The sequence below is a fragment of the Chelon labrosus genome (assembly GCF_963514085.1).
Source record: "Chelon labrosus genome assembly, chromosome: 21".
NCBI lineage: Eukaryota > Metazoa > Chordata > Actinopteri > Mugiliformes > Mugilidae > Chelon > Chelon labrosus.
The window spans coordinates 2,518,408-2,543,591 of NC_140354.1; the positions used below are offsets into that span (position 1 = coordinate 2,518,408).

General features: G+C 41.0%; 3 protein-coding genes across 3 annotated transcripts; 1 reads left to right on the plus strand and 2 right to left on the minus strand.

The window, feature by feature from the left end:
* Positions 1 to 886: 886 nt before the first annotated feature.
* Positions 887 to 5,987, plus strand: akt1s1 (AKT1 substrate 1 (proline-rich)). The gene is made up of 6 exons (XM_084570605.1): positions 887 to 1,019; positions 1,522 to 2,228; positions 2,303 to 2,576; positions 2,845 to 2,928; positions 3,015 to 3,190; positions 3,837 to 5,987. The coding sequence occupies exons 2-6, from the start codon at positions 1,848 to 1,850 to the stop codon at positions 3,972 to 3,974; spliced, it is 1,053 nt and encodes a 350-aa protein (XP_084426731.1). The 5' UTR covers positions 887 to 1,019; positions 1,522 to 1,847; the 3' UTR covers positions 3,975 to 5,987.
* A 154-nt stretch (positions 5,988 to 6,141) lies between these two features.
* LOC311506123 (tripartite motif-containing protein 16) lies at positions 6,142 to 12,914 on the minus strand (the record flags this gene model as incomplete). The annotated part of the gene is made up of 5 exons (XM_084570005.1): positions 6,142 to 6,869; positions 7,913 to 8,052; positions 8,592 to 8,654; positions 8,787 to 8,813; positions 12,893 to 12,914. The coding sequence occupies 5 exons, from the start codon at positions 12,912 to 12,914 to the stop codon at positions 6,465 to 6,467; spliced, it is 657 nt and encodes a 218-aa protein (XP_084426131.1). The 3' UTR covers positions 6,142 to 6,464.
* A 5,990-nt stretch (positions 12,915 to 18,904) lies between these two features.
* emc10 (ER membrane protein complex subunit 10) lies at positions 18,905 to 23,010 on the minus strand. Its single transcript, XM_084571178.1, has 7 exons — positions 22,877 to 23,010; positions 22,676 to 22,742; positions 22,013 to 22,125; positions 21,681 to 21,794; positions 21,049 to 21,233; positions 20,620 to 20,713; positions 18,905 to 19,197 (listed from the first exon to the last, which is right to left on the minus strand). Exons 1-7 carry the CDS (start codon positions 22,967 to 22,969, stop codon positions 19,093 to 19,095), a joined length of 771 nt encoding a protein of 256 aa, XP_084427304.1. The 5' UTR covers positions 22,970 to 23,010; the 3' UTR covers positions 18,905 to 19,092.
* Positions 23,011 to 25,184: the final 2,174 nt, after the last annotated feature.

The following is a 25,184-nucleotide window of genomic DNA, read 5'->3' on the forward strand; positions in this document are numbered from 1 at the left end:
GAAAGGGTAAAAGTAACCAGCAAACAAGAAGGACTAAAAAAGTGCAGTATGCAATACAAAAAGTGCGACACAGTTCAGGAGTTTATACTGTTTGCTAGCAAAGTGTGAGTAATTAACATAACACCATGCGTGTGATTAATATAACACTATGACTGTGACTTGTACTTGTTAGCTGTGTTTTAGCTGAAGATTATTTATCTTACAGCTGCAGCAGCTTGTTTGTTTTCAGGCTTGACTTGAGAAACAAAGTTCAATCATGTAACTTGTGAGCAGCTGGTAGGTGGGTTTAGGTAAGGGGGAGTTGGTACACGTGCACGAGAACAGGGCGAGTACGAGCCCGCCCACAGGCCTCGGTCACGTGTACAACGTGCGTTCGATTGGAAGTCAGTAAACAGGTGACGTCAGAGCGGCACCAAGTTCGCTAAGGCAAAAAACCGGATGAGAGCGCATAATAACTGAAATTAAAAGCAAGAATAATTTTGGTAAATCAAACTAAAATTTGAAATTGAGCTGAAATTGAGCTAATTGAGTGATTGCCTTCTTCCTAAAACAACAGTTGGGTTTGGGAATAATCATGTGGACAACAACAGTTATCTTGAAGGACAGGTTAAATCTATGAACAAATCCTTTTTCTAAAGATATCATTATATTGATTTTACAAATTTCCGCGTTTTTGCATGTTCGGGTGATCCTCAGTTACTCATTTATCATCCCTAGTTTGTGTGCCGTGCCATGATAACCAAGCATAATCTACAATCAGACACAACACGTTGTTTTTATGGCCAAAATACCTCTACTGGCAACACAAAAGAGAGAAAAGAGTGGCATGTTCAGCGCCACGGCTTTTATTTCGAAATTCTTCACCGGAAAAGAAGTATTGGTAATTCGTGCTAGCTTGCTGCCGCTGGTGTAGAGCCTAGCAAGGGGAGAGAAACCGTGGGAGAAGGGAGAATCCGCATGAATAAAAGAATTTTAAGCTCGATAAACACCTGGCAGCGTGGAAGAAAGCAACAGAACAGGTGGGTGAAAGTCTTCCTTCGCTCCTGTAATTTATACTCCCGAGTCTCGGCTCCTGCTGAAGCTCGAAAATGGAGGTGAAATGTGGTTCCATCATGAGGAGCCTGCACACAACACTGGATAAAAAACAAGCTCACCACCACCACCACCACCAACAACAACAACAACAACAGCTGCTGCTGCAGTGGTAGCAGCACTGCATAGAAGACCTTAGCGTGCTGTTTCAAACGAGGCAGAAACCATTGCAAAGATGGCTACAGGAGAGGAGTCATTACAGCGAGCTAACGTTACAGTAGCTACAGTAGTTAGCATTGGTTGGTGACAGGCAGCTTCGACACTCAGAGCACTGACGGCTTTATGCAAGTTTACATGTTTACTAAACGAAATCAGGCTCTCAATCCACACACGATACATACACAAGTAAAAAGAACAATTCACAATAATTTCCAGGTCTTGTTTTTTTTAAAGGCTTACAGATGACATAGATTTTTTTTGTTTTTCCAGGTATCACCAGCAACTTGGCAACTTCTCTCCCCTGGCTCTCCAGCGTTTAAGGACACCCCATAACCCCTACATCATATCTTAAAGTCACCTAGTGCCTCTCTGCCTGATAGGTCATAACTTCCCCCTGCATCGTCATCAGTGCAAAAAAAGTACACCAGCAAGAAACTAACTGAAGCTTTCAACCATTTAAGGAAAGTCAGATTCACCACAGCTACCAAAGTTAACCGTCTGTATCAGCCACCATCCAAGCCTCCGATTTGTCCGAGTCCCAAACCTCCTCATCAGTCTCATCCAATCTGAAGTCTGTCAACAGTAATCGCACCACTATGGCCTCCATCACCCAGTCATCTGAGCCTGAGATCCCAGACAACCACAAAGAGAGCTGGCTGGCGCTACTTTCTGCTGCGGAAGTGTATTGCCAAAAGTCTGGCTGCGACTTAGCCATTCTCACAGCCTGTAAGAAGTTCCGGTCATCAACTGGAGAAGGAGATGGGGTGAGGAAACGGGAGAGCAGCAGTGCCTTTCCGAGGGAGTGTGATTTCCTCTATAGCGTGTGGGGTCAGGGATTTCTGGCTGAGTCGGCGCGCCGCTACATGGATGACATCGGTGTGCTGCACTCCACAACCATGCTAACAGCCCAAAAGCACACACGCCAAGCCGGGGGAGAGGGGGGAACTAAGCTGACCTCTGACCCTGCTCACAGGGGGGTGAGTGGACGGTTTTTGTTTTGAGGTATTCATTGAGCAAGTTTGCATTCCATAATGTGTTTTATGCTCTGCAGAACTTTACAGGAGACGGCGTGGTGGGTGGAGTGAGTCCCAACGGAAGGCTGTACTCCCAAAGTTACCCGTCAATTTACAGCTCAGGAGCTGTGAGCGGGCAGGGTGGCGGGAACAACGGCAACGGAGAGGGCGACCGGGAGAAGAGCGACTTGGAGATAGAGCAGGGGAGACAGAGGGCTGGGATTGTGGATTTGGAAGAAGAATGTGAGGACGAGGACGAGGAGGAGGAGGAGGACATGGACGAGAGAAGGCCATACGGGAATGAAAGTGCTGGTGAGGGATGTTACAGTGTTTCCCAAATATATTAAAATATATTTTTTTGTTTGATTCAGACAGTATGCATACCAAATATGATTAAAGGACGGTAGATTCCTTAAATCCTGTACATAAAGCAGAAGCGGCTCAGAGTAGGAATGAAATAAAAATCAATTGTGGAGGGAGTTGAAAAAGCTCAAAACATTTTTTATCAAGTTTACCTTGCAGTGACCTCCAAAGTTGCCGCATGATGGACACACAGTTTATCATCTTCTTTGTGCTTCAGGTGTTTTTTCAATGGACGAGGACTCTCTTTCTCGGGACTGTGAACCATTCTTCGAGTCTGACGGGGAGGAGGAGAGCACTGACGGTAAGAGTGGTGTGCTGAATAAAAGTCACGTATTATATGCGCAGAAATTCATGGATTATAGACATTTATTATTCCGTCTGTGTCAGGCTCGTTGAGCGAGGACGCCCCTCCGCCATCTCGTGGCATGGCTATGGGTCAGTCTGCATACTCGTCCCGTCATGCCCACCCCATGGCACTGGCCCGCTCCCTGCCCGTCTCTGTGCCTGTGTGGGGCTGCAGGGGAAACAGAGCTGCTCAGGGAGATGGCAGCAGTGGAGAACGGGTGAGCACGGATCATTTTACAGAAGGGTAGAGCTGTTGGTTTACATGCAGAGATCAAAACATTAATGCAGCACAAATCCAGATTAGCTAGCCAGATATTTTTGGGCAAGTTTTCTTTTCTGTAGATAAGTCTGTTAACATATTTTGGGTGCAGAGGATCAGGTCAGAACAGCCTGACACTCGCCAATCAGCTCACTGGAGTCATCATCTGCAGGATCCTGACACGGGCAAAAAGTGGATATTAAATTAAAAATAACAGAAAGGATGGGCAGATGATTACATCAAACATAGAATGTGCGTATGGCACGATCTTCTCAGTAACTTAGTTAACTCACCGCTGAGTAGAATCATCTTAACTGAAATTAAAAAATAGACTGCTTTCCTGAAAAAGAAAGGGATCATAATTAAATAGTTCGTAATTAAAACTGGTTTATCCAGTTTATCCTGATATATTTCATGCTGTCCAAAAACCAATACAAAGACACTATTCAGCTCTCAGTAGGGATACACCAGCTAATGGCCACGACGGCTCCATTGGTTCATGTGACTGTAAAAGTGTTTAAGGTCATTCTGGGCAAATTTTTGAATATTTGAGGTGAATAATAAATGTGATGTTAATGTTCAGTCTCTTTGTGTCCATCTCTCAGGTGGGCTGTGCTGACCTGGAGCACATCGCCGCCAGTATGAAGGCCCTGCTGGCCCCCGGTGCCACTGATGGGACGGAAATGTTTGGGGCCCTTCCCCGACCCCGTCTCAACACAGGGGACTTCTCCCTAAAGCACTGAACGAGCGAGAGAGAGGGAGAGAAAGAGAAAGTGAGTGAGGCAAGAAGATTGAAAGGGATTGCGTCAGAGAGACATGTTGAGACAAATTGTGGTGACTGGAGGAAACCTGGATTGGCTGGCAAATGTGACGTACAGTATGTGAAACAATGTAAAAGCTAGTACCTCCATTTATTTCTCACTAACCAAAATTAACGGCACATGCTTTGAGGAGTCGTGAAGACGTGTTGTTATGAACACTAATAGCATTCTCAATACTACACCCCCACCCCCACAAAATACTTCATAATACTAGCCACTAAAGAACACTACATTAAGATTGGGCCTCAAGATGTGTGTGTAGTGACGCACTGCACCAAACAAGACACTAAAACAAGCTGTGTAATTGTGTAACTGATGCTGAACGTTTGCCTTTTGGTCAAATTACCAGTGAAGTGATGAGATGTTAGTGAACAGTTCATCGGCTCTGCTGTCGCATGCTAACACGTTAGCTTTCAGTGATATTAGCTTAATTATGAAAACAGTAGCTCTAAAGCCAAATGCTGCTGGAAATAATTTTGTGATACATTTTTATGTTTTCTTTTTGAGAGTTGGTTGAAAAGATTGGGACCTCGTGTCTGTTAAATGTGAAGCTAGAATCTGGAGAAGCTTGGCTTAGCTTAGCTTGGCAGGCCAAAAGCAAGCTGGATACAACTAGCTGGACACTTCACCTCTAAAGCTAGCTAACTAGCATGTTATTTCTTGGCTGTTAAATATGTGTACAGTAGAAGGTGCGACTGATTTATCTATCTTCTCCAGCTATATCCGCATTCATGGAGCATTGGCAAACCAGAAATGACAGGAAAACTTGGAAATGTTCATACATGGTTACATTCAATGCTAAAATTGCAGTCAGATCGTTCAAACAAAAACTTTAACCAGGTACTTTACCGGTAGAACTGGGTACAAACTGGGTAGCAGTTTATTGGCACTGCTGCTGTTCTTTTCATGGAGTGGTAGACATTGTTGCTGCCAAAAATTACTGACACCTTCAACAAACACAAATGTATGGTAAGCTGTGCAGATGACAAAACTCTCTTTTTTTCACATTTACATTGCTGCATGTCTCAGATTAAACAAATATGATGCAGCCCATTAATTAGTGAGGGAGTCAAAGAGAATTAAGAGATGTGTTTTTGAGCTTCACAGAGAGCCATGGCCGCTGTTTTTTCACCGAATATCTAGTCTTTCAATTGAGCTAATTGAACTTGGGATTTAGCTCCAGACATACAGTGCAGACACGACAGTGATGTCAATCTTTTCATCGGGTTCCCAGAAAGAAAGCAGTTAAGCATATTTCCAAAATGTTCCGTAAAAACTAGCTGGGAAAATCAAGACTGTGTTTGCAGATGCCGTTGTTACGTTATTTGGCTAAAATATAATTAATGGTGTTTCATTTAAAAATGTTTGCATCTGTAAGTCATTAACTCTTATCACAAAGAGGCAGGTTTTCATTTAAAAGACCTAATTGTCATTTAGCATAACATGCTAATATGCTAGCGCCATGACATGGATGTTTTCTCTACATGATCCCATCATTCACTGGTAAAGATGACCAACAGGTTTGTTGCCACCCCTTAGAAAACCAAGCTATTCGTCTAAGGAGTAGAACCCAGAGAAATGTTTCACTTAACATGAAGCAGTGGCTTTTCAAGGTGTGAGCAGAGGACACCAGCACCTCCTCATAACATGCCTATTTTTACTTTTACTTTTGCCAATGAATGACTGACTGATAGAATGATTTTAAACCAAAAGTTCTAGGAGATGGTATTGTTTGTTCGTTTTCTTTTTTTTTTTTTCCTTTGGCTCCGGATATCTTGTTGAAATGATGAATGAATGAGAAAGTGACTGTGCGTGAGAAAGGAAGAAAGACTGGGTTGATTTGAAAGGAAAAATGTCAGTCGCTGACATTTCAAAAACCAGTAAATGTTCCGTTAAGTACTTTTATGTTTCAAATAAAGGAGCAACACCAAGTGAAAAGACTGAGCGTGTGATCATTTGAACAAATGTGTGAGACTGTAATGTTACTAGTGGTCTCTAGATGGTGTCAGCGGACTGTATTAGAAGAGAATTTGTGTGATTTCAACTCTATGCAGCATTACACAGATATAATAGATGATGTCAATGTAATTACACAATAGCAGAATTTATTGGCTACATTAAGCACATATAAAAAGATACAGACTCTTAACAAACACTCATGCAAAGCCCTGCATGTAATGAAGCGTACTAAACTTTGCCTATTTGCCTCGGTTAAATCAAATGCGCAGAAATACACAATATTCAGTCAAGTAATTGTTGGCTATAATATGAAATAAATAAGCTTCTGTCATGCAGCAGAGAAAGCAGATACAATCTAGTGCTTAAGTTCATCTCAAGCTTTCCATCTTCCTCCTGACACCTTTTTCAATTTACACTGCTTGACCCTTCCCCTCATGGTAATTCTCCCTTGTGTCACTGATCCTTTTTCCTAATAAGGCAGAAGGAACCTGTGCCAACCCAGAACCCGGGAAAAATCTTCTCCTGCATGTTGGCTTTGAACTTGTGAATCTGTCGCACCTCCTTCTCGCCCTCTCCCTCCACTATAAGGAACTTTATGATACCAGCGGGCTGGTCGACGTAGACGCCTATGGTGGGGCAGGCAGGCAGCTGGATGTCCACGTTCTCGCTGTTGTGCCAGACTTGATAGCAGGAGCCGGACCATCCGACGCCCCAGGAGGTGGTGTTCTCCCCGAGGCCACAGGGCCCATCTTGGCCTTTCCTGGGTGCGCTCTCACACACCACCCCAATCACCACCCAGCCATCGTAGTCCACCTCCCAGTACCCTCGATAGCCCAGCAGGCTTTCCTTACATAGCACCTAAAAGTGAGGGAAGAGTCCAAAATTACATTTTGTTGGCAAGTGATAATGCTTTCTGAAAAAGCACAAACATTTTAAAAAGTATTTGTAATGGGATAACTGCTGGACTCAAATAGTGCCCTGAAGTATAATTTTAAAGGGCTGGAACTTTATTTGAATGTTTATTGCTACTTTCTACTTTTCATTTCAGAGGAATGAATCATATCTTTGCTCCGCTCTCTTAAACAGCTGTAACTTTTCACATTCAGATCTGGCATACAACAACACGAGATGCAAAAATGTGACTCACTGGAGGGCCCGACCCCTAATATGGGGACAACTGGACTAAAGTGTTTCCAGTACACAGTGCATTTAAAATCTTCTTGTAGCTCCTCCTCAAACAGCTAAAACAACAAAATGTCTTAATCTGTGATAGATCAACCACAACTGCAGTTTTATTTGAAAATTTGACTATTAAACATTATGTTAAATCATGGATGTTTACTTTTAGTTTTTTTGGTCTTGGTGTATTTACACTTTTGCTACAATCTCAGTTCTTGTTTCACCACTGAAAGAAACTAAAGTTTCACAATCTCAGAGAACTTAAAATGACTTTCATTAATACACAGTATTAGCCGTTACAATCCCTTGTGCCAAAATCCCAGGCAAAACACATTTAGAGGCCCTGTCCAACTGAGAAATCCTTACAAACCTATAGTCATGTGATATGACGCTTAACCTACAATCTAAATGAACTAAGTAAATGCTGCTGGCTTGTATGGCCCGCTCAACAGCAGAGGCTAACTCAAACCTTGTGAAATATAAGCTAACCAAATGCTGCTGGCTAGCTTAACCTACAATCTAAATGAACTAAGTAAATGCTGCTGGCTTGTAGGTCCACAGAGCAGCTAAAACTAAATGAACTGAAGGCAAAATGATATATAAAATGATGTATAGATATTATCAAGCAAAAGGGAAGGCAGGTCAGGTTCGTGTGATTTATATGTGATGTTAAAGTAAGGGTAGTGTTTTAGTGGCATCGTCAACATCCTGATGTCCTGTACCTGTGGAGAGTGCTCATATCTCTCAGGCCTGTTGGGATACGGGCAGACAGCATCCGAGGTACGAGCTACCTTCAAGCCACCCTCTGAAATCCACAACAGCTTCTGTGCAGTTTTATCATCCAGAGTCACGGGGAGCCAGTCTGAGAAAGTTAAAAACGGGAGACTGACGGTGAAGAGGCAGAGACGGATGAGGACTCGAAAAGGGGGGAAAAAATGAATGAATTAAGAGATTATTAAAAAAAAAATCTAATGGTTGAATTTGACAAAGATAAGTATGGGACCAGTGGACTTTTCCTGATGTGCTGGTTTAAAGGAGGCAGCTTTTTAGATTTTCAAAATCCATTTGGTGCTGAAACAACTTTACTTTGTAAATGGCAGAGAAGAGGAGTTTGAGGTGATAATCTGCAGCAGTTTGGAATAATGATGACAATAATAATCAGTTTACAACTAAAATTCTTAAATCGCAATATTTTTAACTCATTGATTGCCTCAAGACATTCCCATTGAATCCATGTTGTCTACTATCGACCATATTTGACCTAACGTATGTTGACAATTAATTGGGCTTGTGAAATTTGAATCAGAATTCTAAATTCTGTTGAAAATCTGTGCATGGCATTCATTTGGAATAAAATGGTTTTCCTTTTTTAAACTGCAGATTAAAAAAAAAAAGCCTCACATTTCATGAAGTCAGCTCTGGTGGTGGGCTCAGGGATGTTTGGTTCATATGGTGGCAGCTTTTCTAAAGAGAGATCAAGAGAATCACATCAAACTTTGTCAAGAGAGGACGACCAAACATTTATGGCGGTTTAATTCAGTGCATGGATCGCATTATGAAGACTTCACAACAGCAGTGCTTCACGTTGGTCCTTACCTTCTGCAGCACTACTGCTTTTCCTTCCTGGAACAGAAACACATAGTCACTGTTCAGTAGCAGGTGACCCACAGCCTCTCCTCAGACAGTCTCCTCACACTGACTTACACAGAACAGAAATGCACATCACTCCGGGTGATTTCTCCTACGGGGTCATTCGTCTGCACATCTGCACTAAGTCACCTGCTGCTCTCAACACACTGTAAATGACAGAGGAGCATGTGTGCAATGTCGGCTCACTGATTCATGACAGATCCTGGAGCCCTCCCCGTTCGTCTTTCAACAGAGGGACTCCGGAGGCCCCAGCGTACATTTGTTAAGGATCACGGCCACGGACAGCAGGAGTCTGGTTCTAAGAATATACTTTGTGGATGAAGCTGTGTCTTCACTGCTCCGAGGGGCTATGTTTGTCATGTTGTGGGCTGGAGTGTAATCTCTGTTTGTTTGTTCCTCCTCCAGTCCGTGAGTCACTGTGTCTTCTGACATTTGGAGAAAACTATGATCCCACACTGAGCCGTCTGGTCATCATCGTCTGGTCACCCCTCAACTTTCTCAGATTTCACACAGACAACTATCCGCTCATCATTCTTACTCATCTATCTGTTACATTGGCTTAATTTGTGTGTCCTTTCAGTGTAAATTACAAAGAACTGCCTCAGTTTTATTCTATTTAAGGAGGATTCTAAATGTGCCCATGGCTGTGAGATTAATGTATTATGGTGAATACAGACAGGCTTTCTCTAACATAAATTCAGCTTTCATTGTTAGAACATTTAGTCTCCTTTTTCAGGAAATAACCCGTATAATGCTGTTTAAACGCTCACTTAAATATACTGTATATGCTGATTAACCTGAGTGGAATATTTAATTCTACTTCTAATCCTAAACATTTAGAGATATAAATCCTTGCTTCACTCCGTTAAACAGTTGGACCGTGTCAAATTAAGATTTTACATCATCAGCATAAAGGGACATTTAGCACAAAACTTTATACTTTCACATGGTTTATCATCAAGTTTAAATATGCTTAAAAGCCTACAGAAAACACACAAACTATTAGTATTATTTCTCTGTTGAATTTAGAGATCACTATAACGAAGGAAAGGAACAAATATCAGAGCAAGCCAAGACTGAATCTGCTGACACCATGTTCTATGACGATAGAAATTAGGAGAGAGAGAGTTGATAGTGTTTCCTTAACCACCACAACCACAACATGCTGCATGGTAAGTAAAAGTCCTGAATTACTGAGTAACTTCGTGATATATTCATGTAATGTTGGTCAAAGTGGAGGGAATGTTAACTCTTTGATACACTGTTGGGTTTTTTAAATTGATTAATTATGGAATCCTCTTTTTGGCAAACCAAGTGATTATTTTGAGATAATAACTAATTAATTTAGGAATGTTTGTTATTATAATGACTTATTTCATCATCACTTTGCCAGAAATTAACTTCCATAGTTAGGTGACTAGTAATTCTAACTGTCAAAATAAAATGAGTGGAATCTCAAGTAAATGTTAGCATAAAGAAATGCAAGAGTAAAGTAAAAGTATTTCAATTTGTCACTGGGTACAGTGCTAACAGTAAACCTAGCAGTACACATTTTACTTTTATTTATATATAATCTTCAGTGTTTCAGTTATATGGATATATTTGTATCTGACTTTGTGGTTTTGTTCTTGCTTAGTCCCGTCCTAAGGTCTTTGATCTCAGCAGTCCTATGACCTGCATGACCCTCAGCTGAGGAGGATGCCAACGGCATGACTACCGTGAGGACAAATGTGAGGCTGTTATACAATCTCCAGTCCATCATCAGATGTGACTGAAGGGGTGGCAGCGCTTTGCCTGAATCACACACAGAACCAGAAAGTCTGATAACTGACTGGGCATGTAGGCTTAATAATTGGACCCTGCTTAATTTTATTTTCGATATGGCCCTTATGTCATTATGGGGCATCAAAGAGTGGTTCAAATGTGTATACCCTGTTGGTGGGTGTACAAACAGCTTGCATCTGATGGATAAAAACTGGGGCGAGGAGGAGAGATTTGGCAGGACAAAGACAAATACAGTGAAGGTCATGAAGTCCTCAATGGAAACTGGCTGAGCAGAAAGTCAGTAGTGACAGATCACTTCATCAGTTTTATTCCCCTCCCTCTCAGCTCTCTGCCATTAAGGAAGGGTAAGGCAGGGACATAATAAAAAAAAGCCTTCTGGGGATGATCACAATACTACGAAGAATTCCCGTGGAGAGATTAGAGGACAGGCATTTGGAGAAATGTTACACTGTCATTAAATTCAGGTAACCTCAGAGGGAAGCACCATGCTTGTAAGTAAGTTGTGCGACTGAATATGTGCCAGAACTCTGGCTGCTCTGTGGGGGTTAAAACCTTCTGGATGTCTGTCCACGCTTAGCGGGATCAACAGGAAAGTCCCGAGGCAATAAACAGGTACTCGAAAAGATTGATGACTTGACATCACACCAATAGAGACATGAAGGAGACAGAGTGGGGTGCAACATTGAGGTGTGAGGCATGAAAATATTTAAGGGCAACAGGACCATAAATAATGACACCTCATGAATCAAGTCAGGAATAATGGATGAAAATCTGGACGAAGCTATTTCTCAGGAGGTGCTTGGGCGAGTACCGGAACAGGATTTGAGGATAACTTTTAAAAGATGAAAGCGATTTCCAACGACAAGCTAGAAAACACGAGCGTCAGCCCTCTGAGCACATGTTTAAAGGAGTGAACAGCTCAGCACGGTCGAGCTGAAAGGTCAGCGGAGGATGTCTCGACGCTTCATCAGAACTGTTTGTTTTGGACAGTCATGAAGGGAAGAGTTGTCCCTCCACAGATTCCGCTCTCAGTGGGACAGAGCTACATTATCTGTGCAGATCAGGTTCTAAACATCCCACTGAGACAGCAAGATCAGAAGATAGTGAGATGAGGAGGTGGGAGATCCAGACTCATCCCTCTGGTTCCTGTCATGCGTCTAAGACTACTTGGCTGTTTGCCTTTGGGATGAAGCGCACATCTGAAGGTGAAAGATTCGAGGGGAATGCAGAAATCAGGGGCTAATATGTGCAGAAAAAGCACTCGATCGCTCACACTACACTATGACTATTTTAAATTATTTAATCTTGTTCAGTGCATTATTATGCATCAAACATTGACTGATGCCATTAACTCATTGGACTTTTCACAAACATTTCGGTGACAAATTAAACCGTTAAAGGATACTAAGATAGACATTTCGGTACTTGAATTACTGTGCAGCGTTTCACACTTCATTATAATGGGAGCTGGAGAGGAGGGATTAGTGACAATGTAAGTTATTATGGATTGAGAAAAACAGAGTGTTGATTAGAAATGGAAAACCTTCATATAAACTGTATACCTCTGAGTACGAGAGAAAGTACGAACCAAGACAGGTGTGTCCCGTGTGTCCCGGGACAGAAATATGAGCTCTGAAACTGCAGATGAGGCCGTGACATTGAAAGACACTCGTTGACATGATTAATAGTCCTGAGAAAGCTGGCAGAAGCCGAGGTGTGGAAGGACGTTTGGCTCGGAGCTGATTTACAGGGATGGTCAGCACCAAATAAACAATATACAAAACACATGATCAAATCACCATAAAACACTGTGACAAACGATGAATAAAGCTCCTCAAGTGGTGACAGATTTCAAATGGAGGGAAAAATAGCATTGCACAGTACATCTCTGTGGTTATTATATGATTACTGATTACTAATTTCACATCTGAAATGTGTTTGTTGCACAAAGTTAAAGAAAATAAGTGATAATGAAGATTTTATTTAATAAAACTGAACATCATGAAAAGTACCCAGAGTTTAGAGGCCACATAGCATGGAGCAATCAAATCCTTCTAAATAACAGTTTAATTAACACGACTGCCACATTTGAGTACACAGAATTAAAAAACTTCACTTAAATGATAAAAAATTACACATTTTAGCTTCCATATTTAGTAAAATATTACATTAGGGCACAGTTTATTCGTGTTTTATCTGATGTAGTTATAAATATTGTGTGCAATAAACAGTTGAGGCATTTGACTCAGGTGAGGATGGTTTCTTACCTCCTTTTTTGGGCACCGGCATGATTGTCTCTGTGCTCGCGGCGTTGGCTGGTGTCAAACGAGGGACGTCTTGGGATGCGCCTCCGAAGGGGTCACTCTTATTAACTTCTAAATGAGCGGGGGAGGAGGGAAAATTAGAGAAGAGTTTTGGTTGGATGGGATGGAACAGTTACCCAAAGGGACGGTCCTGTCACATGAAACTCCTGATCCTTTTCTGGGGATCAGATTGATGGAGACAAGCAAATACCCAGTATATCCCAAGTGTGCACGCTTATTTGCATACACATGGACTGAGCCTGTGCACGCGGTACACACCCAGATCTCAAAACACATTCATAGGAGATGACACAGACTAATTTAAGTTATTATGATAGATGGTACCAAGATTCTAATATCTACACATACAGCATGCTTTGTTTTGTCACCGTAGCAATACGATGATCTTGGTCTGCTCGTGTCAGTAAAAGCTGACACGAGCTATAGGTGTTATATTCTGTATAGAGAGCGTGAGCTGTCAGTCTTTAAGATGGCAGCCAACAGGTCAGTGGGGAGCTGTCATCAGACCAGAGCCACATCAATCAGCAAGTGGTCTGGTAAAGAGGTCTGGGCAATGCTCTGGGCACGTCCTACAGAACAGCTAAAACTAAGATTAGTAGTCAGTGGGTCAATACGATACGATACGATACGATACGATATGTTACGATACGATATGATATGATACCATAATCCTTTATTTTATCCCACAGTAGGGACATTTGCAGTGTTACAGCAGCATATAGACAGTGCACAAAACAAGAAAAAGTGAACACTGAATAAAAAACAAAATAGTAAATTAAATACAAAAACAGTAGTTGTACACATATGGTCTACTGGGAACGGGCTTGGTTGTACAGCCTCACAGCAGAACTTGATGTACATTTTTGTATTTTTCCTTAATTTGTATATCTAAATTATAGCTTATCAGAGCTGAATACATATTCAAATCTAATTCAAATCCTTTCCTAGAATCCAGTACAGAGGCTAGGTCTGTGCTTAAAACTCTAAATATGCAAAAGCATTTCTAATCTTCATGAGGCTAAAATATTTATTTAACCTGTATTCAACAAAAACTCTGGTTTTCAGGACATCTCAATCTCCATAACTTTCAGCTCGGTCAAACAGTACAACACTTTTGGTTTGATCCACCCTTACATGCATGTCTGCGTCTGCAGAAATGGAATGACCATATGAATCAAAGAAATTTGGGAGTTGATTAAAAGTCAAACATTTGCATCTGCATTTAGAATTATGACCTTTTTATATCAAAGATCAAGTGGACAAAAAGAAGGATCTCTTTGTGCTTTCACATATAAAATTCCACATCCAGTGGCGGAAGACATACTCTTTAAGTACCACAACATAGTCCTACACTCAGAGTATGGAAGATTATATGAATTATTAGCTAAATGTACAACTTTACTCATGAATAAAAGAAAACATGAGGCAGAATTTATATAATTACATAATACATTAGGAAGATGTTAGCAGTGAATGATATTCGTGTGTTTCTCTGCACACTTCTTGTTGTGTCTTGATTGTTACATCTTATGGGAAATAACTCCCTGTCACGAGAAGGTGTCTAACTGTTATAAGAGCAAGAATTTTAATGAGGTGCAACCAGCCGCTTAACGCCGGCTCCATACACTGTGTGCTAGATACGAAAACAAATTTCAACACCTGCTGCTTACTGCTGTCAGTCAGTGGGCTTAAGTAGTATTGTATCGTGACCTTTGGGCGTCTTTAGGGACGCTACATTATACACGCAACGAACACTGTGTAATATCCCAGTGGCCATTTGGTGCCTCATGTTACTTCATTACATGTTAACATGACGGAGCAGCGGTGAAACGTATAGCACGTTAGGGTGTGAGGGACACAATGAGGGTAAGGCTGTGGTGTGAAGGCCTGCTGGGATGTTGATCAGCGCCTGTCAAGACCTCCTCATGTAGTTTTCTTAGCTCTGCTCTGATTGACAAGGCAGGTGTTTCCTCCTTCTCACTGGTCTCTCAGTGTTTTTGTTTATGAGTATTTAGCTCTTAGTGTGATGACTATGGAGTTTGTAAATTTAGTCCAAAGGTTCCATCTCATGGATCTTATTTGTCCAAATAATTTCGGCACTCAAACGGCTATTTCAATACAAACGTTGAAAGTTTAAAGGAGAAAAGTAACAAAAAAGTAACAACTCATCATAAACAAGGAGGTAAAAGTAGTATATTACACTGATCAGGCATAACATTATGACCTCCTTCCTAATATTGTGTAGGTCTCCCTTGTGTCTCCAAAACAGTTGTGACTCATCAGAGGATGGACATGGTCCTTCTGAGGGTGTCCTGTGGTGTCTGGCAACAGAATGTTGTTAGTGGGGGCCTTTGGGTCCTATGGGTTGAGGGGAGGGGCCTTTGCAGATCATCCCACAGATACTTGATCAGTTTGGGATCTAGTGAATTTGGAGGCCAGGTCAACACCTTGTGCTGTTCTTCATGTTTTTTGAGTTGTTCCTAACGCGTTTTTGTGTGTGTGCCTGTGTCAGGCTGCATTGTGCTGGGGATGTCTGCTGCCATCAAGGAGTGTCGTTGCTATGGGGTGGGGGGTCCTGGTCTGGACTAGGTGGGTGGAACATGTATAAGTAACAAGTGCCAGGTCCAAGTTTCCCAGCAGAACATCTAATTGTCACAGGATGGTCAATTTGGTCAGTGGTCATAATGTTATGCCTGATCAGTGTATACTTGGAGTTTATCATACATGTACATGCCTCTGTAAAATATAGGTGCAAAAGTTACTTTTAACTTTAGCCGTAAAATAAATGTACCAAACTGAATTACAAATATTAAAAATTCCATTCAACAGCTCTTTAACGGCAAGGTTTAAACCTTTAATGCTGTAAATCAGAATTTTAGAATACAATACAGTCTCAGGGCCAGTACAGGGTGGAGTTTGCATGCTCTCCCTGTGCCTGTGTGGGTTCTCTCCGGGTACTCCGGCTTCCTCCCACTGTCCAAAGACATGCTCGTTAGGTTCATTGGTGATTCTAAATTGGCCGTAGGTGTTCATGTGAGTGTGAATGGTTGTCTGTCTCTCTGTGTTAGCCCTGAGATAGACTGGAGACCTGTCCAAGGTGTACCCCGCCTCTCGCCCCAAGGACAGCTGGAATAGGCTCCAGCCCTCTGCGACCTCTAGAGGTCAAGCGGTTACAGAAAACGAATGAATGAATGAATGAATGAATGAATGAATGTTCCCAGTGTAACAACCTATGTTATGGAAAATATACATGAGTTACATTCCACCACTGATGATTCCTTTCCCAATGAATCCAAAGCAACTCACGCACACAATTCGACCCTGAGGAGGAGGGAAAGAAATGTCAAAAGTAATGTTTTTGAAGGTGAACTACTGGTTTTTACAACCTGGACCTTATTTCTGGCATAAAATACGGTTGTTTACTCACCCATATAACTTTTGTGTAATTTGTATTCCTTCGGGAGATATTTAGATCTGCGTATATCCATGTAGTTTGAGTGACTGGGGCACCGAAACACAGCCTCTAAGTAATGCATTATCTGCAGAACTCGTTTATTTCACCAATATTTTGTTATCGTGCGCTAGTGCTATTCCCCGTTGAGTCCAGAGTTAGCTGTTATCATCATCCGGATGATGTCTTCTGACCTGGATTATGTCTGAGCACCGTGCGCACCCGTGACGGTCGGCTTGTTTACCTGTAATTTGCTACTGTGTTCAGATTAACACTATTACCAAAATCAACTGTCACCTCTCAGCGCTAGCACAATATAAACCTTTTAACTGCCCTTAAATCACTAGATGTCAAAAGAGGAGGGGTCTGCGGTCTGACTTAGACATGGTGTCGTGCTGACACCGGTGTTCTCTGCGGCTCAGATGACCATTTCAGCGTCCTGCACAACACTTTCATCTGCACTATATTGACTTATAGACTGTATATAAGATTTAACATTTTATTTATCAAATGAAACCTTTCTCATATTCATCAGTCTTTCTAATGTTAAAATGTCATTCTCTTTTCAACACCATTATATTTATGTTAGCAGTAATTTTAGCTAATACTCTTTCGATTTGTTATGTACTTGTTGAAAGCAGTCGTATGTTCCCTCCTGCTTCCTGGTAGATGGACATAGATCACGCTGGGTGCTGATAGGCCTCCCATGATCCTTTAGTGTTTATGTTGGTAGAAAGCTGTGGATCTGAAGGAGCTGAGCTGGTAGGAAACATTTCATGTTCAATCACGGCTCTCCCACCTGACGAAAGCAGATCTTACGAACAGATGACGTTTGTTGTCCCACTCCCTTCATTCCAAATCTCCTCTTTCTCTCAGCTGTTGTTATCACCTTATCCCTCATGTTATTCGGCGAGACAGCAGAAGTGGCGGCTGGAAACAGTCACAGAGCGGGCTGGTGTGTGCTTCTGTGACTTGGCGGGTCGTTCTGAGAAAGGCCTGGCTGCTTATTGGATGAGGGCAGAGGGCACTAAAGTGTTGAAGCTCAGCACTGAGCCTCCTGAAAGAAGAGGATATTCCTCACAGTAGGACACCCGGACTAAAAACAGCCAGAGTGACTGACTGACATAAGGATGAGGAGAGGTAATGCTGGCGCAGGGATTTTGGGACATTCTGTTTCTGAAGTCATGTTGCTGTGAAGCTGTGATCTCTGTCCCTGACTCAGAATTATAAATATAAAGATGGGTGGCAAGAAGGCATTCACATTAACTTCCCTCAAAATGGAATCAGGATCACCGGGCTTTGTGTTTGGATGTTAAATTTAATACTCTCCAAGTTTCCATGTAGCTTGATGCTGGATTTTAGATTTCAGACCTGCAGTATTAACATACCTTGTTGTGTTAATGTATTAAATCATTGGCTGACGACATAGCTCTTTTCTATGATGTGACTAAATTGCTGGGGTTTGCTTTCAATATACGTGATGAAAAACCCTCATGGTTCTCAAAACAGAACTTTGGAATATGTTCTGCCCTAAATGCAACAAAAATGCAACAAAAAAGCAATGCCAAAACTGATTTGTGTTATTTTAATGTTTAAATGTTCAAGTAAACCCATTCAAATGTGTATTCTGCTCTGGTGTGGTTTTGAGAGAGCTGTTTTCTCAGGTGCCTTTTTCATTCCAGCGACTCTAAAACCTTGTGAATACAGAAGGAATGCCAGCCCTTGAGAGCAGCATACACTGTGTGTGTAAACATTTGCCCGAAATATAATGAAGCATTTGGGAGGATATCATTGAATTCATTCTGTATGCACAGTTTATTTATTTAAGCAGCATTTACTGAATAAACCGTCACAACCGTTGACGCTTGGGGGACAGCAGCAGCTGCTCTAATCCCACTAGGGCAAACCCCTGACTGCATTATACGGGATTAAACTGCTGAATGGATGCTTTCCAGTTCAAACGCAGCAAACTCATACTGAGGCGGTCATGGCTTTCCTCGTTAGAGAGAGGAAAGTGACAGGAACAAACCAATTGGTTTGGGAAAAGTCACAGGAATTAAATTGACTAGAGTTTTGAAAATGTTGTATTTTAAAATGAATCTTTAGATTATATTCTGTATATATGCACAATGATCTGGCATAACATTATGGCCACCTTCCTAATATTGTGTAGATCTACCTTGTGCCTCCCAAACAGTTTTTAGTTGTTCCTAAAGCATTTCTGTGTGTGTGTCTGTGTCAGGCTGCATCCTGCTGGGGATGGCTGCTGCCATCAAGGAGTGTCATTGCTAAGGGGTGGGAGGAACATGTCTAAGTAACATCCACATGAATGCCAGGTCCAAGTTTCCCAGCAGAACATTTAATTGTCACAAGATGGTCAATTTACTTCACCTGTCAGTGGTCATAATGTTACGCCTGGTCGGTATATTAATTATTATTTTTTTTTTTTAATAAACAGGAGCTGTAGCTGAGACATAATTGTCTAAAAATCATAAAAAAGGCTGTTCAAGTAATAAATACTTTATTTTCACATTAGTATTAAAATGCAGTCATCTTCAGAGCACAATATCTCCTCTGTACTGTATAGGTTTAAGTTGTCAGTGAGAGACATCTACCTTCCTTAAATAGCGTTATGTACAGCAGTTAAAATCTGTTCAAGAGAATTATTGTTCAGGAAATATTCACATCTTGATCATCGGCCGCCTCCGTTGCCGGCTCCACCACCAGCTCCTCCTCCTGACTGGTCCTGAGCACCAGACATCATCAAGAAGAGAACGAGTGGCACAATGTACATCCACTGCAGGTTAAAAACAAGAAAAGGGCCAGAGTAAATACAACAATAGTTTGTCTTTCAAGATAAATTAACCACGATCACCGACATGGAGTTTCCAGATTGATCATCCCCAATTAGGTTCAATTTATTTTCTGAACAGGAGAGAACAAAAGTGTTAAAGTGGTTGAGAGACTGGAGAGTGAAGATGTCAAACACCAAACACATTCAAAGCAGACTGACACTGAGAAATAAGATTTAGGATATACTGACTGTTTACCATGTATGCTTCTGCATACTTTAAAAAATAAAATTGTAATCTTTGGATTTATTAGGGCGAAATGTATTTGGCATTGGACCTGAACAAGAAGGAGACAGAGGAAAGCCACGGAATGGGTTTCAGTTAGTCACACTGCTGAGAAGTTAAATACAAAGTTTGACAGGCAGAGAAGGGAGGGGACAGAACGAGCCACAAGTAAGGAGACTGTACTTCAGTGGGAATCAGCTCTGCTCTCTGCCTCCCTCTGCTGGGGGCTGTGCCGAATTGGTGGCCATGAGAAAGATTGCACCTCCCAAGATCAAATACCACTGGAACACAGTACAGCACCAAGTCAACACACTGTTACTGGATGCAGCACAGAGTCAACACAAGTCACTGAACACAGCAAGGTGCAGTTAAACAAGATAGAAAGATGGTAAAGGAGCGCAGACAAGCCAAGCGATAGAATGTGGCATCCGTGAAAATGTTTCCAAACATGTAGCTCAAATGGAGAGCAAGTGTGATACCAAACAAGAGCCTGAAATGTCACACAAAAACTTGTGGTTTTAAAAGATGACTCGTTTGTTCTTTGTGGGAAGAATAATATTGGATGACTAATCCAGTTTCTCAGTTAAAGGTAATGGCAGCACACAGGGAAGAATGGCAGTACAGAGCTGGGTCTGAGCTGGCTCTCAACCATACCAAAGACACGGGCCTTGTTCAGGCCTGGTATTAACATGCATCCAGAGTGATCCAATTAAAAGTGACCAGCTTAAAGCGCAGGTGTGACCACACCCAAGATGTACCACGGAAGTATTTGAGATCTGATCCCTTATATTACATTAGTAGGTAGTTTGTGCCACTTGTGACCATGTTGCTTTAGTAGTGTGTTTACAGGTTTGCCTCATTCATTCCGGAAACACAAACACAAGACACAACAGATATTTTGAATGATTGTCTAAAAAGACAAAAGTATGCGTCACCTGTAGCTGGTAAAGAGAACCTTTTGATGAGATGTAGTTGTTAAATAATAACTAAATTTTATCAAGTTTTCATTTTGATGTTTGCAAAGTAGCCATGTCAAATTACCTTGTGCATTTTCTTAATAATACAGTAAACTGCAGACAGTGAGTATATCTTAAAGGCACAACCGGCAAGTCTTATCAGCAGTTTTCAGTGTGAGCACTTACATATTTGGCAAAGAACGATTTCTGTTCTTGTGGATTCTTCCCTTTCTTCTCAGATTCCTGTTCCATTCGTTCAAGGAATAGAGCCGTCTCAGGTCTGGAAGAAAGTTGACAATTAGTATTCAAACAAACCCAGAGTGTGAGTGACACATAGTGTATGTGAAAGGCAGAAAATGTTCTACCTATGGGTAAATGAGTTGCTAAGCCAAGGCAAAAATAACCAAATCAAAGGCAAAAAAAACAACTACACTGTGAGAACAAGACTAATGCAGCTACAGAACTGGATAGCATATCTGCAACATGCTCTCATACCTAGACAGATTTATCAAGTTGTTAGAATAAGAAGGGAGAAAATCAAAGTGAGAGTCAAACAAGAGTTCATTATAGTAGCAAATAGGGAAAAACTAAATAAATGGTGAATATAGGACTGACCCAGGTGCATTGACAGGAGCCATGATACTGAGTGTGGTGTTGAAAACCTCAAGATCAACTTCATCCTCAACTTCAGTGCCCCTACAAGCTCCAGGTAACGTCACTATGGAGACGCCAATGAGGTATCCAGAGACGTCAGTGTGAAGCGTGATCACATCACTCAGATGGGACTCAACCATGGCACACTGAGGATCAGAGGACAATACAGCTTCACATTAACATTAAAACCACTCAGGTCTGCTCTTACTCAACTCTGAATCATATGATCCACTTGTTTAGAAATATTTACACTGCAATTACACTGATTTTGAGAGTCTGTAAGTTTGAACTAACACTGATTTTACATTTTCCATTTCTGGTAAAACATCTTTATTTTTATGATATTCTAAATATACAGGAAATCAAAACACAATCATAAAGTGAGAGATCAGACAGATCTAGACAGACCATGATTGTTCATTATTACCTTCAATTAATCCAGAGTCAATCATTTCATTAATCAGTCCCATTAGAGGAACATAGATATGCAAAATAACTGATGAATATCTTCATCTAGGGATGCCCTTAGCATTAACGAACAAAGTACTCTCTTATCTCAATTTATTGCTGGTAAAGATTAGTAAAATACATACAGCTCTGACAAATGCTGTGAGGTATCCTTCCATCTGTCGCTCCGTCTGTCTGTCTGCCTGCAGGAAAACACGAGGCACTCTGATTCTGTAGAGACCGTCCACTGACGCCACTTCCTGTGGCGTCATCGAAGATGAAAATAATCGTGTTAAGAGATGTAACTCCCTGCTGTGTCAGTCTGATCACACTTAAACTGTAAAGAACTCTTTGTAACAGTGTGTATTTGTCTGTTTGAGGCTAGGTGTGTCTGCAAAGACATAAATGTTTATTGGGTATTTTTAAAATCTCTACTTTGTGCAGTTTCCAGCCCACATTCTTTCACCCTGATTCTCACCTTCAGTTTGGCTCTGTCCTCCTCTGACAGCTGGTTCTGACTTAGAGAGACGCTGGGCTCTCTTCCAGCTTTCAGCACCAGTGCTCCACGAACTTGAAATTTTGCTACATCATCTGAAACAAGAAACGCAGTGAGACCAGACAGAATAAATTAATGTGCAATAATGAACAAGTACAAATGTTACACATTATTTTCGAGTAAAAAAAAATCTCTTGTATATATTTTATATATATTTATTAAAAAAAATTCCAAACTCCCTGCACAAAAAACAAACAAAAAAAAACAATATTTAGTGGCCCACTTTAAATGGCAATATACACAGATCAGGCATAATATTATGACCAACTGCCTAATACTGTGTAGGTCTCTTAATGTTGTGTCTGATCGGTCTAAATGTACTTAAATGTGTGTATCAGGTGTGTATAATACTGTATTATCATTATCATCTTGACAGTTCTCATAACGTCTCCACTTATGCAAGACCAGGCAACTGAGTGTACATATATAAGAAAACTATTCAAGTGAGAGATATTTGAATGGAGCTTGGTGTGTAGGTTTCTCCAAGGCGTTTTTGCTTGCACAAGGCTGCCTAGCTAGCTTGCCAGCGTTGCCAATCGTACTATACAACATTATAGCAACACAATAATCGTAACTTGTTCTCACCAACTTCAAATGAGTGTTCAAGAGGTACAGAGAAACCGCCGAACTCAGTCTCCAAAGCATCACCAACCTGAGAATGAAAATACAATTCATCGTTAGCATTTAGCTACACAAGGCTAATGCTAAGCACGTAGCTAACAGGTACAGCTTCCGCTTCGCTACGTTTAGAACAATGTGGTTAAATTAGTAACATGTCTCACTTACCCTCCTGCCGTTATTACAATGTACAAAACTTGTGCATACGACAAACAAAATAGTAGAAACAATAGCAATTTTAGACTGTGGTAGACGAGCCATTTTAACAACCAATTGTACCGGACGACACGACAGTGTCAAACGTGCCCTCACAACATTATCGCTTCCGGAGTTTTTCATAATAAAAGCCCGTATAATCGTTTAGAAATATCTTTTCTTTTCTTTTCTTTTCTTTTCTTTTCTTTTCTTTTCTTTTCTTTTCTTTTCTTTTCACCGTTCATTTCGAAACGTTGTTGGAAATATAATGAATTTCCATTTCCGTTGAATTACCTTTTAAACAATTCTTACAGATGAATGGCTGTCTGTCATGCAGGTGAAAGCAAGTGAAGTTACTCATACACACATCTACACACACAAGCACAAAGGCACATTTACAGTTAATTTGCACATGCTGCTTTTGTTTGATACCTCTCAGTAAGCCAGGTATATATCAACTTGTCTGTTTTTGACCATGTTGTCAGCTGGTGTGCCAGAGCCTCTGCATAGGAACAAAACTAGTCTTTGAATTAATATTTCTGGCATTTTGCTATTTACAGTAGTTTCCTTTTTCTCTTGACAGAATACAACTAATGAAACAGGTCTGTATGTGTGCAGCTACAGACCTGTTTCATTAGTTGTTGACCTGTTTTATTAGAGAAATATAAATTGCTGTTGTTACAATTGTTACAACAGCAATTTATATTTCTCTGCAAATTTAAACAGCTCTCCATCTCTGTTTTGGGCTGTCAACATTTTAGTTAGCGCGACTCTGTATACTGGTTGAAGCGAAGAAGGAACAGGATGGATCATTTATCTGTGTGCCCAAGAGTGTTTTCTGATCTTTTTGGTCTAATATGATCATTTTTAACATTTCTTTATATTCATGATATTGTCTTTTGTAAAATGCTTTCCTGTCTGTGGTCTATTATCTCTCAATTCAAACGCAGTATGTCAAACACGCCATTTCACTTTGGTTTGCATACCATGACAAATGTACTGAATTGAACACGATGTAGAGCTGTTGTAAACAATCATGAGTCAGTGTACTGGCATATGCAGGGCCAGCAGAGGCTGCTAACACACCAGTAAAGGCCTCAACCTTCCTCTCAACCCCCACCTCGTTCCAAATGCCCCCCCCCCCCATTTTTTATCAACTGATTATTAAATATTCATGTCATGTGATGAAGAGAATAATTCGTGTTTTTAAATACTTAAGTCAGCATTCTGTGCTCTACCTTAGATAGAGTTTTATACCTAAATGTTCTCTGTCCTGAGTCACACAGTATAAAAACGCAGCCGCACTGATGTCAAGCTGGAGTGGACAGCTGTTAACATCTGGCATCAGACAGAATGTGTCTAGAATGTGACCTTTTGTGATCAGATTTCATTTCCCTGACAGAAGTTTTAGTGGGAAACAAAGGATCCTTATTTCTGGTGTTTAGTGCTGGCTATAAAACCAGAGAAGAGCATTGCAGTGGTTATTTGATGCTTTGCACCTGTTTCCAAAATCTTATGTATATTGTTCTGTACCCAAGAGTAATTGGGGAAATTGTAAAGTTGGGCTGCCTGTGTGTGAGAAAACAAGATACAATGAAGGTGAAACCATTCCTTCTGGAGTGGATGCGCTAAATACTTTTTTTTTTTAAATTTAACTGACTGTCATAAAGGAAATATTTCACGGTTGCATTAGTTACATTTCATCCCATATGATCTCAGGGTTCCTGCCTTGCTTTGTTAGCAGCGTTCCTTCATCTCAACAGGTTCAGCAAGTGCAGGCTACATATGTGGCACCCTGTTTCTGGGGCTGCGCACATTTGATTCTGGCTTCACTTTCTGATTTGACTAGGTTGTCAGAAAGTAATCCTCAAGCTCAGTTAAGAGGCAGCATGGCTGTGTCTTGACTGAATGGAGATCTGGCCAGAGATGCCCAAAACTTAAAAGTATCAAACCAGAAAGAAGAGAAATCAGCAGCAGGTTTCTGCCAAACGTGATTGATGTGTTTTATTTCTGAATGCTTTTTCTTGGCTGAAGAGTTCTGCTGACATGCAATAAACCCTCTGTGGATACCAGTGAAAGGCATCCATCATTTTAATCTTTAACATTCAGCATCAGGGGTGCAAAAAAAAGAGAGCTTTGAATCCAATATTAATCCGTTAAAGTTTCTAGAAGACCATTTTTGGACACCAGTCTTATCCTAACCTCTATTTCTGTCTTCTTCCTTACAGAACTCTTGACGAAATTACTTTTCTGGAGGGTGTCACACCTTATTCACTTTTAT

What these genes read in the sequence shown, in the direction of transcription:
- akt1s1 (XM_084570605.1), top strand. Translation starts at nt 1,848, where the DNA reads ATGGCCTCCATCACCCAGTCATCTGAGCCTGAGATCCCAGACAACCAC. An exon ending in CTGACCCTGCTCACAGGGGG is followed by an intron (nt 2,229 to 2,302) that starts GTGAGTGGACGG and finishes TATGCTCTGCAG; the next exon opens with AACTTTACAGGAGACGGCGT. An exon ending in GGAGGAGGAGAGCACTGACG is followed by an intron (nt 2,929 to 3,014) that starts GTAAGAGTGGTG and finishes CGTCTGTGTCAG; the next exon opens with GCTCGTTGAGCGAGGACGCC.
- emc10 (XM_084571178.1), bottom strand. Translation starts at nt 22,969, where the DNA reads ATGGCTCGTCTACCACAGTCTAAAATTGCTATTGTTTCTACTATTTTG. An exon ending in ATTGTAATAACGGCAGGAGG is followed by an intron (nt 22,743 to 22,876) that starts GTAAGTGAGACA and finishes TTTCATTCTCAG; the next exon opens with GTTGGTGATGCTTTGGAGAC. An exon ending in GCTCCTGTCAATGCACCTGG is followed by an intron (nt 20,714 to 21,048) that starts GTCAGTCCTATA and finishes ACTTTCTTCCAG; the next exon opens with ACCTGAGACGGCTCTATTCC.